This window comes from Dermochelys coriacea, chromosome 5 (assembly GCF_009764565.3).
Source record: "Dermochelys coriacea isolate rDerCor1 chromosome 5, rDerCor1.pri.v4, whole genome shotgun sequence".
NCBI lineage: Eukaryota > Metazoa > Chordata > Testudines > Dermochelyidae > Dermochelys > Dermochelys coriacea.
Window position 1 is genome coordinate 48826977 of NC_050072.1, and position 15368 is coordinate 48842344.

At 43.6% G+C, this 15368-nt stretch overlaps 1 protein-coding gene across 1 annotated transcript in view; it reads left to right on the forward strand.

Moving 5' to 3' along the window:
- Positions 1-3351: 3351 nt before the first annotated feature.
- ANKRD31 (ankyrin repeat domain 31) overlaps positions 3352-15368 on the forward strand; it is a 109978-nt gene continuing 97961 nt past the window's right edge. The window contains exons 1-5 of the mRNA XM_038403607.2: positions 3352-3534; positions 4602-4678; positions 6512-6600; positions 7802-7848; positions 13351-13433. Of these exons, the coding sequence (XP_038259535.1) occupies positions 3431-3534; positions 4602-4678; positions 6512-6600; positions 7802-7848; positions 13351-13433 (400 nt within the window). The 5' untranslated portion in view covers positions 3352-3430. The remainder of the gene's footprint in view (positions 3535-4601; positions 4679-6511; positions 6601-7801; positions 7849-13350; positions 13434-15368) is intronic.

The following is a 15368-nucleotide window of genomic DNA, read 5'->3' on the forward strand; positions in this document are numbered from 1 at the left end:
TGCTGCCTCATTCATTACAGCGTTGAAATTGTTGGTCATTGTTTCTACGTCTTCCTCTAGAGCAAGCAGCAGGACAAATTTTCCACCAATCGTTGCTTGGAATGACTCTGCAATGTTTCGGTCTCTGAGTCTTTCTAAGTCAAACTTGGTTCTGGTGAACTTTAGCCTGACGATTTTCCTTAGCTGCAGCCAAAAACGTAGCATCACAAGGTCGTGTTCACTTCCAATATTAGCACCGGAGAAGCTCTTTGTTTTAGCTCTGTTAATCCCAGAACGAAATCAGTTTTGCACCATGACGTAGTCAATCTGGCTGTGATATAGGCCATTAGTTGTGAGCCATGTTGATCGTCTGGATGCTTTTTGTGCTCCAATGTGTTTGCAAAAATCATTGTTATAGCTAGTAAACTCCAAAAGTCTCAATCCTCTCTCATTGGTTACTGCATTATAGAAATGGCCACAATAATCTTGCCAATCTCCCTGTGCATCAATACCTATTTTAGCATTCCAATCTCCTTGTACAATCAAGATATCTTTCTTGTGTACCTTATCGATGATGTCTTGGAGCTGATTGTAAAATCTTCAATTTGCTCATCATCATAGTCTGTTGTAGGGGTGTAGAGTTGTACCACTGTGATATTAAATGGTACTGCCTTTAGACGGATGGAAATAAGCCTGCTGGTCATTGGGCGGCATCCTAATACTGAATTTCTTGATATCCTTATGCACAAGACATCCTATGCTATTGACATGTTTGTCAGCTCCATTGCAATAGAGTACATGGCCTTCTTCCATTATTACCTCTCTGAAGTTCTTCCATCTGACCTCAGAGATTCCTAGGAGGTGCCAAGTGTATTGTTCCATTTTGTATGTGAGTTCTTTCAACCTCCCTGTTTGTCTCAATGTCCTTACATTCCATGTGGCTATGGTGATGTTATCTCTTCCACGGATCCTCTTTGTTGGGATTACACCAGTAGTATTCTTGTTGCGTCTCCCCTGGTGGGAGACGGATTGCACCGTCATTATTAACCCGGGCTGCGATCAATCCAGTATGGCCATCGTTGACTTGCTCATCATATGGTATGTCTTGGGAAAATTTCTAACCTGGTGGAGCCCATCCATCTCCAGGCAGCCCCCTTTTAGTCACCTCTTATGACATGCAGGAGGAGCAGTGGACCTATTCTGTCCCCGGACCCACGGGGGACAGATGGGAAACATTGTAAAAAGACAAAACCATGGGTCACAAATGAAATACTACAAATGTGTGACATTAGAAGATGATTTAAGAGAGACAAGAACAGCACTAAGGGAGCTGATAAATACAGAACAATTGGCAGAAAGACCAAGAAAGGAATGAAGGTGGCCAAGAGATATGGATTGAAAAACAATGCTCTAAACTTGAAGAGTATATCAATAATAAAAATAGCAAATGAGTCTTCCAGGTTGTAAAAGTTCTGACGAAGGAAAGATGGACCAAAGCTAATGCAATTCAAGACAAAGAAGGGAACAGTCTTACAGAAGAAAGGGACATCATCCATAAGCACCAACTCCAGGGGTGCTCCAAGGCTGGAGCATCCAGGGGAAAAATTGGTGGGTGCTCTGCACCCACCGGCAGCCAAGCTCCACTGAAATGCATATTGTTTGCTAAAATGCATATTATTCTATTTTCTGCCATCTCCTTCCCCTGCTGTCTCGAGGACCAAGTTTACTACTACTAAACAGACCTTTGTTTAGAATAGGCCTGTTAACAGCTTTTGCCTAGGCAGAGCTGTAATGGTTTTGAACATGTGCCAATAATATTATACAGGGCGATTTCCCAGCTTTACATATTACGTTACTACATACATTTCACAATGATATTATTGGCTAGTGAGTTATTTGTTTTCAAATTATACCACCTAAGGCATATTTCATACAAATATTATTGCAATAGTTTGTAGGATATGAATATAGGGATGCTTAGTGTCACAAAGTGTTTCAGTGCTCAGTGTTGCAATGTAATGCCCAACTCCCTGACTCCCAGTGGAATTCACAGCCCTCAGTTAGGTGCCCAGACTCGCCATGCATTGTAGGGGGAGAATTAGTCTTTTAAGAAAGACTCACAGAAGACAGCAAGCTGTCTAGGGAGCTGCCTAATATAGCCAGGAGGAGAGAAATGCAAAGGAAAGGGGAAGGGCTTAGGGGGCAGATCCATAAAAGGGAATTTGGCGCCTAACAGATAGACCTCAGTGAGGCACTTCCCACCAATTAGAATTCTCGGCCAGTGAAGACCAGCCCTTTGTTTCCTGCCACTTTCAGCAGTTTCTTTAATGCCCTGTCCCTCAGAGTCTGAGATTTGTAGTTCTTGTCAGCTTCATATGCCTCAGGCTGTTGTATTAATTTAGATGGAATAAATGGGCCCAAAGAGTCAAAAGTGTTAACGTGACCCTGTCACGTCCAACATTAAACAGTGTTGTACCAAGTTTGGGGTTTGGTATACCATGAGCTCAGTACCATGGTGAACACACTATTAAAAATCTTTAAACCTTTTATTAAAGATGCAGTTAAAGCATTTGAAATGTAGAATATTAAGTAAGGCTTTCATTTTACCAGTATCTCTTGTTCCCATTCCCTCTAGCTGGAGAAAGTCTAGAAGGAAAAAAACCCTTGTTTGACAGTCTCTTAGGTGATCACTGTCCTCTTTGGGGAACAGAGAAGAAGTTAGTTGGGATGGGCTGGAGCTGTTGTTAAAGTCTGATTCTGTTTATCAGGATGGCAAAGGCTCAATGGTGTCATAGTGGATCCAAGAAAATGATGGGGGTGGCAGTCATGATGGTAAAGTTGTTCCTTTCCTGTTCACCTGTCTTTCAGTCAGAGGTTGTTGGGAGACAGCTGCTTCTTTATTTTTTCCCCTCAAGGGTCTTTTCTTTTAAGGACCACCAAAGGGAGTGATGAGCGTAATAGCCTGTCCCTCACTATATTGTTCGCCAGTTTAGACCTAATTTCTGACACACCAATTTTGATTAATTGATGTCCTGTGGCACACACTTCATATTAATCAGACCTGATCTTAGCACAGTCCTTGAGTTATATTAGTAGGCCTTCTTGTTTGGACTAATTCAGTCTCTCTCTCTTGCAACTTTTCCCATCAGTGTTTATTTATTATAGGTTATTGTGACATTTTTATGAACTTTCACTCACTTCTTACAGTTAAGCTCGCAATTAGGGTAAATTTGTTGTTTGGATGAGCACAAGAAGTCCTCCATTGAGGACTACAGTTCCCAGAAGGCATTGCACCACCCTTTGCTTGCTCCTGCTTGTGATGCAGTGCCTCAAGAGTGGGAGGAGCTGCCTGAAGTGGGGGAGGAGGGCTGCCTGAAGGAGTTGTCAGAGGGCAGGAGAGTGGCTGTCTGGAGGAGCTGTCCCTAGGAGGCTGAGGACTGGAGAAGGAGCCATGAAGGAGGGAGGTGACATTTCTGACAGTGACAGTGATGAGACAGTAGTGGAGGGCTCAGTAACTGAGAGTGACCTAGATGAAGAGGAGCTGCACACGAAGAGGTGATAAATATATATGTATAGGAGCAGGTGTGACTAAAAAATGAGTGTCAATACATTTCTGGGACATACGTGATGAGTTGAATGCTGCATCTGTGCCATTTAGGGCTATCACCTTTGAAAACAAAAAACACAAAGAACAATCCTATGAGACTGGAATCTACCTCGTATAAACCTGACTAAAATCTTAGAGGATAAATGGTTTTAGAATAGCCTTCCTCGATTCTTTGATACATATCTATTTTAAGACTTTCTGTGACAGGTTGAAGTGTGAGGGGAAAAAAATCTCTGTACGCTATTCCGTGGACCCTTATATGGAATAGGTTTCAGAGTGTAGCCGTGTTAGTCTGTATCAGCAAAAAAAATGAGGAGTACTTGTGGCACCTTAGAAACTAACACATTTATTTGGGCATAAGCTTATGCCCAAATAAATGTGGTAGTTCCTAAGGTGCCACAAGTACTCCTCGTGTTTTTGTTTGTTTGTTTGTTTGTTTGTTGCTTATGTGCAATAGTAGTTTACTCTAGAAATAGTCCCATTGATTTTTATGGGACTACCTGAGAAATAATGTATTACTCAATGGGATAAAGGTATCAGAATCCAGCCCAAAGAAAATAAAATCAATGATAAAAACATTGGTAAAATAAAAATACTGCAAATGTGCACATTTCTTTTATGTTTTAGTTTCAGAACTCTCTTTATGGTCTCATTCAAACTGTTACTTTGGTTACTGAGAAATTAAACCCGCTGAACAACATTGCCCTTACTGTGTATCTCCTAAGAAATGTTGACTACAAATTTTTGGAAATTTGTAAAAACAAAGATGTATTCATGACTCACGTTCTTCTATGCCAATTTGCAGCTTGATGCAGATTTTTACAACCAGGTTCTAAACTTTTGAAAAATAGTGTTTACCTTAAAAATGCTCTCACATAGTTACAATGGTATTTAATAAGTGATATTATAGGGAATGGAGTTAGAAATATTGGCTTTGGTTAATATTTTGTTGCTTGTGTTTGTACCTCTGGTAAGAGGATGACAGAACAATTTGTAGTTTTGTTTTTTTTAAAAGGTTATCTTTTGTTAATAAGGACATTTCTCTAACAACTGAAACCATCTTTGCTGACGAAATAAGAGGAGTAAATGGAGGTAAGAAATTGTTCTTTTTTTCAGTAGAAAATATATGTTGTTTTTCCTGAGACCTTTATTTCTTTGACTCTTCCTTAATTTTGAGGCTAAAAATTAAGCCTAAAACAGTTTTGTAGTATTTTTAAGCAGAATAATTTTGCATTTCTAATAAAATCTGAATAACAGTTAGAGGCTTAATATTTCAGGCCAAATTTTTCATATATTTTAAATAAATACATTTAAAACATAAATTTATTAGTGCTTATTTTCCTTCAATCTGCCTGTATGTTGTTACTAAGGGTACCTAGTTTAAGAAGAGTAGGAGTATGAATTTATTTTTTTGTTAACTCTAAAAGTTTCTACAATAGCTCCTCAAAGTAAGGGGCATAAACAAGTATTTGATGGTGTGGCATAAAATTTCATTGGGGCCTGTCTGGGTTGCCTTCCGTAATTCAGCCTCACTTAACCACTTTTAAGTAATTTGGTAATCCCATATTCAGGTCAGTAAAAACTTGACTGGCAAAGCAGAATTCTACTGCCTACCTTGCAAGTGTTTGAGCTGTTCCGAACGCAAAATACTCGTGTGCAGAACTCTACTCTGACTTCTTGTTTGTTTCTGGTTCCAAAACATGGCATTTTTGCCTATTTTTAAGACCCTGCATGGTTTGAAATCTGTCCTCTTGAGAGATTACTTCTCACTTTATATCTACTCATAGTAGGTAAGGGTCTGATTCCAAACCACATTGAAGTCCATGGGAGTCTTTCTAAATGGCTAGGAGTTTCTTGGTGTCAGTTACTGGAGCTGAATTTTCTGAGGTCTGGTGATAGAGTTTTGTCAGCAGAGAGGATCCTCACCCGTGGAACTTGTTCCTTCTGGTCATCCACTGGAATTAGAGCTTCAGAGTACAGAGCTTCTGTTTGGCTCATTGTTAAGCTTTTGGTTTGTAGGAGTGGGAATTTGTCTGCATGCTTTTTTGTTGTCCCTGTAAATGTGATTGCATATTTTCATTGATGGCATTTCTATTTTGCCCACTGTAATTAGCATGTTATTATTTGTGCTAATTTTTATCACATCAATTTAATGACAAGAAAATATGGGCTATAGTCCATCTAAATTTAAAAAAATAATCAACAAAATAATGTGGATACCAGTGTTGTGATTTTTATAGCATAAGGGATCAAATTAAACAGAGCAGCACTCTATATTACTGTAGAGCTGGGTTTTTCTCAGTTTGATCATTCAGTAATTTTAATCTTCTCATCTCAGTTTGATAATTAATGTGTAAAGATGAGTACTAAAGTTTATTACATGCATGAGGACACTGACTATAATTCCAGTTGTCAGGAAAAAAAACTATTGTCAGAAATGAATCACACTGTCTGATGTGTAGCTCATGTTTCCAAAGTATTGTCTGCAAAAGAAATAATAATTTTTCCCTAATTTTTTTTCTTTTCAGTTCTTGCATCTGCCATATTTTGATTTTCAGAATCTAGTTTGAGAGAAGTGACCACTGTTAAGGTTTCAGAGTAGCAGCCGTGTTAGTCTGTATTCGCAAAAAGAAAAGGAGTACTTGTGGCACCTTAGAGACCAACAAATTTATTAGAGCATAAGCTTTCGTGAGCTACAGCTCACTTCATCGGATGCATCCGATGAAGTGAGCTGTAGCTCACGAAAGCTTATGCTCTAATAAATTTGTTGGTCTCTAAGGTGCCACAAGTACTCCTTTTCTTTTCACTGTTAAGGTGTGATTTGTCCAATTATTTTTTATGGCAGTTGGAATTTGCAGAAATTCCTTGAGTCTGTGTTAAAGCCACTTCTGTTGTGCTACTGTAACTATCTATTTTTGTGTTTAGTTTTAGAAAACCTCTCCCCAGAGATTCAGCTTGTCTGTAAATTCAGTGATAATCTAGAAAATATGAAGCAAAAGAACCAGATAAATCCGGTATGTATAGAAATTACAGCTCCTCAGCTACACACATACTGCAATTAATAATTAAAAGATTCACTGTGCCTGAGTGTGCCCCTCCCGCTTCTATATGTGGAAAGAGACAGAGCGTATGTAACTGAAAAGGGTTTTATGGAAGGAGGAAATCTGCAGTATATACTCACCCCAGGAATGCATAGAAGAGTCTCCTCTGGAGCTTCATGGGGGTGTGCCTTGCTACGGTTTCAGGAGCAGGGCTGCAATTAGCCTTTAAAATTACCAGATATTCAAATTGGTAACCAGTTTTTCCCACCTGCAGATGACAGGCTGACAGAATGAGTAGGAGGAAACTCTAGATTGTTACCATGGAGATTCCTGTCCTATATACGAGTTTCTTTAGACTTAAATAACTGGGGAAATATTTCCAGTTATACCTATATAGTTACATCAATGTAATCCCCTGTGTGAACACTCTTATTCTGATATAAGAGTGACTTATTTTTAGTTTAGCTTAAACCCTTCCCAAGAGACATAAACTAAACCAGAAGAAGGAACTCTTATTCTAGAATAAGAGGGTCCACACTGGAGGGGAAAGGAATGTGTGTTATACAGGCATAACTATATTAATTTAAATTCACATTTTAGTATTCAAAAATACGTTCCAATGTAGACAAGGCCTTAGTTTAGGGGACAATTTGAGTTACTATTAGCATTTTGCATAGTTATTGTGATTGATGCTATTACTTCAGCCATTTCAGGAGTAGCAGCCTATCCTCTTTAATTGGAAGATGTGGTTATTGTTACGAGAGGGAAGAAAGAGTGGTTAGAAATAATTGGGGATAGGAGAGTATTTGCTTGCAGGACTCCACTAAAGAGGATGAATTTGAGGTGAGGAATATAGTTAATTTGTACTTTGGTCACTTCACAAATAAAATAGCTCAAGCTTAAGGGTATTACAATTTAATTATATAAGGTATATTTTCATTCTGACTGTATTTTGTCTTCCATGACTTGGATTGAGTAAGTAGCCCATATGCCATAGCAATATTTTACATAGTAATCCGGTCTAGCAGAATTCGGAGTCTCACTGATAACTGCTGTATTTAGGTCTTCTAAAACCATTGATAATAGGAAGAAGCTAGGTGTATAGTAATGCTGAAAAATTAAATCACTGAGTAGTTTATATTCACCAAGTTGTTCAAACACTTTTTTCTCCCAGCTGGCTCATAAGAGGAGTGAAACTGAACAATCTCAGTCTCTGCTACAGTGAGTATAATATGTGCTGGACATATTCCATTCAGGCGAACAGTAATTTCCCAGCAAAAAGTTTCCCTTGTAGCCTTATTTGGATGAGATATTTTTTCCAACCTTGAATTATAAAATAGTTTTACTGGTTGCTAATAAGCAGTTGTGTTTAATGCCAGAGATCGCTTATATATGTGATGGATGAAATCATTCTTGTTTGTATTCCTCTCTCTCTCTCTCTCTCTCTCTAGGTATGTAGTAGTTAGGACATATAACTGGGCGTAACTGGAAAAAAATAAAGGAAAATTTAGGTTGTCAGAAAAAATGTCCTGACACTGAGATTTATTAAACTGTAGAATGGCTTATGCCATGGAATAATTGTAAAAGCACCATCCCTTGGAGCATTTAACACTAAACAACACAAAATCCTAAAACCCAGTAGAGAATAATCCGTGTTGGGAAGAAAAGAGGCTGGATGATCTAATACAGTGATACTCAGTGGTTCAGGAACCAAATTAGCGATGGACATTATCCAAAAAAGCCGTGGTAGTGTGAATTCATTGTTTCCTTTACTATAGTATACCTTTATCCCGATATAACACGGTCCTCTGGAGACAAAAAATCTCACCGCGTTATAGGTGAGACCGCGTTATATCGAACTTGCTTTGGTCCCCCCTGTTCTTTGTTCCCTGACCACCCCCTCCAGAGACTCCCATCCCTCATCACCCCCCTGCTCCCTGTCCCCTGACTGCTCCGACCCCTATCCACACCTCTCGCCCCCTGACAGGCACTCACTGGCAGCGGCGGGAAGCAGAGCAACTCGGCCCCAGCCCGCTCCACTCGGGGCTGGGGAAAGGACGCCCCCCGGACTCACCTGCGGCAGGAAGCGGAGCGCCGCGGCTGGGAGCTGGCGGAGTGGAGCGGGCTGGGGCCAGGCTGCTCCGCTTCCCACCGCCTGGGAGTGCGGGGAGATTGGAGAAAGGACGCCCCCCTACTCACCTGTGGCGGGAAGCAGAGAGACGCGGCCCCAGCCCTAGCCGTGTTGCTGGGGGAGGATGGGGAAAGGTCCCGCACTCACCTGCGGTGGGAAGTGGAGCGCCATGGCTGGGAGCTGGCGGAGTGGAGTGAGCTGGGACCGGGCTCCTCTGCTCCCGCCGCTGCCGGTGAGTGCGGGGGGGATCCCTTCCCCGAGTGACACGGCTGGGGCCGGGGCGAGGGAAGCGGAGCGGGCGTTCCCGGCCCCCTGCTAATTCCCCGTGCCTGGGACTGCAGCGTCCCCAAAAGTGCCCCTCCACAGCTCCTAGACCTGGGGGGGGGGCTCCTGACCGCCCCCAAGACCCTCTGCCCCTTATCCGACCCCTAGGCCCTGTCCCGGCTCGGCCCCCTTAACACGCTGCTCAGAGCAGCGTGTCGGAGCTTTACCGCCTTGTATGCGAACCCGCGTTATATCGGGGTAGAGGTGTACTATATACTCATATTTAAACAGTTTGATGGGAAATGTTTAGTTATATAATTCTCACAGCAAAATGACTGACCAACTATTATTTTATCAACCACAATTGGTTAATAACACAGGAAGAACATCCTGATTGGTCAATAACTTAGATTGGTTAATAAGTAAATCACACTGTTTTAATATCATGTGCTGCATAGAGCTGCAGGAGACATGTTAAAGAGCAGCTTGCGAGCCTCAGTTTGAGTATCATGGATCTAATAAGTGTTTCAATACTATGAATTTATGATTGTGGAAATCAGTACGTAAGTACCATGAGATAATGGTTGGGGTTTTTTAACCTGCTTTATAAACAACAGTAAGTACATCTTTTTATATTTCCCATTCTATATCAGGCCATTTGTCCCTTTAATCGAGTATTCTGTCTCCAGCAGTAGCCAATACCTGATGCTTCACAAACTCAGTAATGCACCTATCCAGTTGTCGGTAGTATATACATGGCAGAAAAAGCTCATTCTTGATTCCTGTCGGCTTATGCCCTGAAGGATGCACCCCCCTCTTACTACAGAATTGTGTATATCTTTTCCTCTTCCCTGGGACCTAAACCAGAAAATCTGCTAATGCCAGTTTAGTAGAGTTCATCTGGATGGGCTTGAGAAAGGCCCCTCACCTTTTATGATTTGGGCCTCATCCTTTAGCAGTGCCTTTAGGAGTTCCATGGAAGATTTTTAATGAGCTCCCAACCAAGTTCCTTAAAGTAATTTCTTACCTTAGGCCTCCTGTTAAGTTTGTTCTCTTTGGAGCCCAAACCTGGTGCTAAATGACTTCTGTTCTGAAACATTTGAACCCATCCTCAACATTCAACTTTGTCTCCTGGCATAGAAAGTGGCCTTTCTAGTGTTGGTGTCCACAGCCTGGTGATTCAGGGAGCACCCAGATGTGACTTGTGGCATCCATGCCTCATTTTACAAAAAGTGAAAGTAGTCCTCCAAACATGCTCCAGTTTTCTCCTGCAGATGGTCCAACCTTAGCTAGGAGATCCCTCTCCCCAACTTCTACCCACACCCAAAAGCCAGACTTGAGGTCTGGTGGCACTCCCTGCATGTCTGCTAAACTTAGTCTTATTTTCCTGAACTGAATAGGTCTCAAATCCAAGTCCCGGTTCATCCTGTTCAAAGAACCTCACTAAAGGGCGTAGATACTGTATATCCTTTCCTTCAGGTTCAGACCTTCTATCTGCACTCCTTCCTTGAAGATCTCCTCTGCTTAGACAGGCTTTGAGCTCACTGAAGTTGAGTGGTGGCCATGTTGTTGGCATCGGTTATGCCCTTTGCTGAACATGGTGTGGCCTCAGTGGATGAATTCAGCTGATGCTGAATTTGGTCAGCAAGTTCTCTGGAAGTTCTCTTCCAGACTCCAGCAGGCTCTGACACACCTTCCTCCCTTGCTCTCCCAGTTTCTTCCCTACTGTCATTTTAGACATGCCTATTTTAACATCTCTGCAGTTACTCTTCTCTTCCGTGGGTGCGGTCTGCAGGTCAGAATTAGTAATCCATATTGGTGGCTACCACATCATAGAAAAACAAATTTCTCTTGCAGCATTACTTGTTTTCTGTGATGTGGCAAAACCAGTATGGGCACCTACACAGAATACCTCATGAAACAATCAGGCTTCAAGTAACTAGAAGCGTAAGATGATCATATGTTTACCCAGCTCTAGAAGTTCTCCACTGGTGAAGCTCCTGGTCACAAAAATCCTGCATCTGGTTGGGCTACCGCCTGCCTGCTTGATGAAGAGGACTTGAGGATTTGGTCACATTGGTATTGCACATTGTGACTGAATGCACCCCTGTATTCACATCCTACAGCAGTGGTCTCCAAACTTTTGAAGGTTGCACCTCCCTTCCCCTGACCACACATCTCTGCCCCCCTAGGCCAGGAATGGGGCCACAGCTCTGCAGTGGGGGATACAGATAAGGGTAAGGGGGATGAGGCTGGGACCCAGCTGGGGGTGGGGCTGGTGCTGGAGCCGAGGCTGGGGGTGGGGCCAGGAGCAGAGCCGCAGCCAGGTTTCCAGCCAGGTGCAGAACCGCACTGAGGCTGAGGACAGGAGTCAGATGCGGGGCTGGGACCCAGAGCCACGACTAGGGGCTGGGTGGTGCTCCTTTCCTTCCCCACCATGGGGACTGGCCTGGCCCGCCACCTAGCCCTGAATGTTCCTCTGTGCTACCCTGATGGGGGGGGCACACCCCACAGTTTGGGGACCTCTGCCCTACACACTATTGTAATAATCTTTGTATAAAATATGCCTTGTGAAGTATTGTTTGAAAACTAATAACTCACCGGTCAGTGATATCATGGTGAAATGTGTGTAGCAATATTATATGTAAAGTTATGAACATAAGCTGAAATTATGACCTAAATGTGTTTACCAGACAAGTCTGGGAAGGGGGGTAAACCTATTCCTCAAAGACAAAAGACAAGCTAATGCTGCTAGTCAGGTGTCCTGAAAGCTGATTGACAATCACCTGTCAAATGGCCATTCTTTGGCAATGAGTGGGGAGCAGGAACAGATAGATCTGCATTTGAGCAAGTAACAGTGTGGAACCTCTTTCATCATGAAATTCCATGTCTCCGTCCTCACAGCGGGAAGGAACTTTGTCTAGGGGTAGCCCTCAGGAAAATGCATTTCAGAGGGTGCCTGGACTATAAAAGTGAGAGGCAACAGCACCCAGATTTTTTTCTCTCTCTCTCACCTAAGAAGACAGGAACAAGCCTTTGGACTTTGGCGGGGGTTATGACCTGAGAACTTGGTCAGCCTGGCTGCGGGGGACATATGGTCAGGATTTTATCTTGACCCAAGTCTAGTTTGTTAACCTTTAGCTACTAGAAAGCATTCTATCTTTATTTCTCTTTTAACCATTTCTGACTTTAATACCTTGTACTTGTACTTACTTAAAATCTCTCCTTATAGTTAAACAAACTTGTGTTATTTTTTAATCAAAACTAATCCAGTGTTGTGTTTACACTAAATAGATTGGTAACTCCAATTAAAGTAGCAAACTGTTGTATGTTGACCCTTTACAGGGGCAATGGGCCTCTAATATCTGAACTGTCCAGGTAAGGGCTGGACAGTGCAGAATATATGTCTTTTGGGAAAATTCAAGGTGGGGAGTATGTTGGGGCCACCCTGCAGATAGTAGCCGAGGCTGCTGTAAGCCAGAGTGTGGCTGTTTTGGCAATTTGAGTATAATAGCCAGCCCAATTTAGATAATTGAGAAGTGTGTTACTGATTACACTTGTGAGTTGGGAATTTATGCCTCTAAAAGACCTAAAGTGCTTCCACAAATAATTGCACAGAAAAATTACATTAATTGTCTTAACTATAACCAGAGGCTTGGTTAAGACAAGGCTGAAAATTTTGTCCAAAGTACCAGAACAGGCATGGGTGGCAGCTGAACCCCCACTTTGGGGAGGCTAGTCTGCTGGCCATACCCTTCTGCCTGAGGCAGCACTCCCCCACACGCCGGAGCCCCAAACGCCCCCCCCCCATAACAAGAAGGGCCCCACGGCCTGCCCACCCCAGCCATGCCAGGCTGCTGCCCCCTTCCCCGCCCCCTGCCAGTCCGGTCCCAGCCACACCAGGCTGAGTCACCACCCCGAGCTGCCAGGCCGAGCACCGGGACAAGCCGCCATCCACCCTGAGCACTAGGCCGAGCCACCGGCCCCTGCCAGCATTTCCCCCATCCATGGCCGGCAAGCCCCAGCGCATGACCAAGCGAGCAGCCTCACTACTCCCCCACCAGACCCTCCCGCCCACCACTGGCTCATTGTGTTCCCTCCTCACTCCCCCACCCCTAAGGAGGAGAGACGCGGCAAGCAGCAGCAGGCAGACAGCAACAGATGGTGGGGGCCTCGGGGAAGTAGCAGGGCCATTGCGGCCCAGGTGTCCGGCAGCAGGTCAGTGGCAGCTGCGCCAGGGAAGGCTTAGCCCATGAGAACAGGCAAGGTATTTTTGTGCATTGCTCCTTGAATGGTGAACTTTTAAAATTATATTTATTTCTTTTTAGGGGTGCAGTATTTACTACAAAGATTTCTCATCCTGGTCTTCCACTAAATGCCTCAGTAGGTAGAGAGCAAAATTACACTGTAGGTATGTTTTATGTTGTAAAAAACAACCTAAAATACAGTCACTAAATTTGGCAGAAACCACTGAGAAACTGTAAATGAGTATACATATAGATTTATTTAGGATATAGATATGTGACCTTTGAGACCAGAGGGGCAGATTTTTAAAGGTAGTTAGGTGCCTAAAGAAGAACTAAGTGCCTAAATCCACCACTTACATGCCCATGGTATTTTTAAATCCACTGCTCAGCAGTTGCCTCTAACCCCTGTAGGTGACTGTTTTCCTGCCCATTGGCACTGAAATACCTAAGCTTTAGTGTCCTAAGTGCTGCCATTCCCCCACAGCAAATGGTTGTAGCTTTGTAACCCAGTAACTGTGGTCTGGAGCAGCGGTATAGTGAGGAATGCATGTCTGTCCATGAGCGTCCTAGTGGGGAAGATAGGAAAGGAGGGTTGGGAAGGTTTTGCTCAGATCGGTAGCAGTGTTGGCATAACGGCACCAGGATCCCTCTGGGTCACTTTAGGAGTTTAGTGATGGTGGTTCTTACTTTCCTCCTGTATATTCGAGCGATTTTCATGTATATTTCCTATTAGCATATTCTCTAAGGCCAGGACAAAACGAAGAGGCAGGACTCTCTGGTTCCTTCCACCCTTGTAAGAGATTGTCCCCTTGCATTCCTATAGCAGTTGGGGATCCATTAAGCACTTGAGTATATCCAGAGCATAAATTCAGGGTTCCTTCAACCCAACTAGATGATGAAAGCTGTCTTTTATGTGCTCGGGGGATATTGTTGAAATTGACTTTCTCCAGGAGTTGCTGGGAACCCTCTCAGGCTATGGACAAAGGGAATTGGATTAGTGTGTGCTGCTTGGCATGGAGTGCCTCTCTCCCTTTCTCTCCATTTGCTCCTCCTCCACCCTCCAGAATGCTGACATGACAGCATGGTCGGAAGCTCAGCTCACCATTTTTTCTGTCCTGTGGTTTGGTTCTGGCTGGCAGCAGGGAAGTGGAGTGTGTCTGATCAAGTGGCTAGGGCTCCGAGGAGTGCTCAGGGAGACTCCAGAGGGAGGGGGAATAAAATGTATTTTCTCTTTTCCAGCACTGAAGTAGATAGTGGAAATGGCCTGTGGAGCAGTCAAACGTGTGTAAGGGCCGGTCAGCCTCTCATCGCTTTGCAAAGTTCCAAGCTTGCCTGCCTTGAGTAAGAAGATATCCAGATAAGCAGGGCAGCACTCATTTCAACTTTTTAAAGTCCCATATGTAGCTTAGATGGTCCCCATCTAAGCGAATAGGGAGAAAAGTGCTTAACTAGCACCTATCCTGGCTCTCAAAATTCTGCTAGGTGGTGACCCATGTGGCACTGAGTGGGACACTGCCCAAGCAGGGATGCCATTTCAGATTTTGGTAGGGGGGTCCAACTTTAACCATTATTCCAGGGGCTACTTAGGCACTTGAAAGCTCTAGTATTTTGGCAGGTAACTTAGCAATTAGCAGACAGGAGCCCTGTATCTAATTCCTATATAAAAGAAAGAAAATGAAATAAATATTAGACCCACTCAGCTCTAATACTCACATGTTCTGACATCTTGTGGCAAGTCACTTAAGGGACACTGGTTAGGTTTAAAATTTTACGTATATTCTTACATTGTTACTAACTCTGTGGGGAGAGAGACTCTGTCAGGATTCCTGGGTTCTATCTCATCTCTGGGAGGAGAGTGGGGTCTAGTGCAGGGGTGGGCAAACTTTTTGGCCCAAGGGCCACATCTGGGTATGGAAATTGTATGGCGGGCCATGAATGCTCATGAAACTGGGGGTTGAGGTGCAGGAGAGGGCTCTGGGGTTGGGCCAAAAATTAGGAGTTCAGGGTGTGGGAAGGGGCTCCGGATGTGGGGCAAGGGGTTGGGGTGCAGAGGGGTGAGGGCTCCAGCTGGGGGTGCGAGCTCGGGGGGGGGGCTGGAA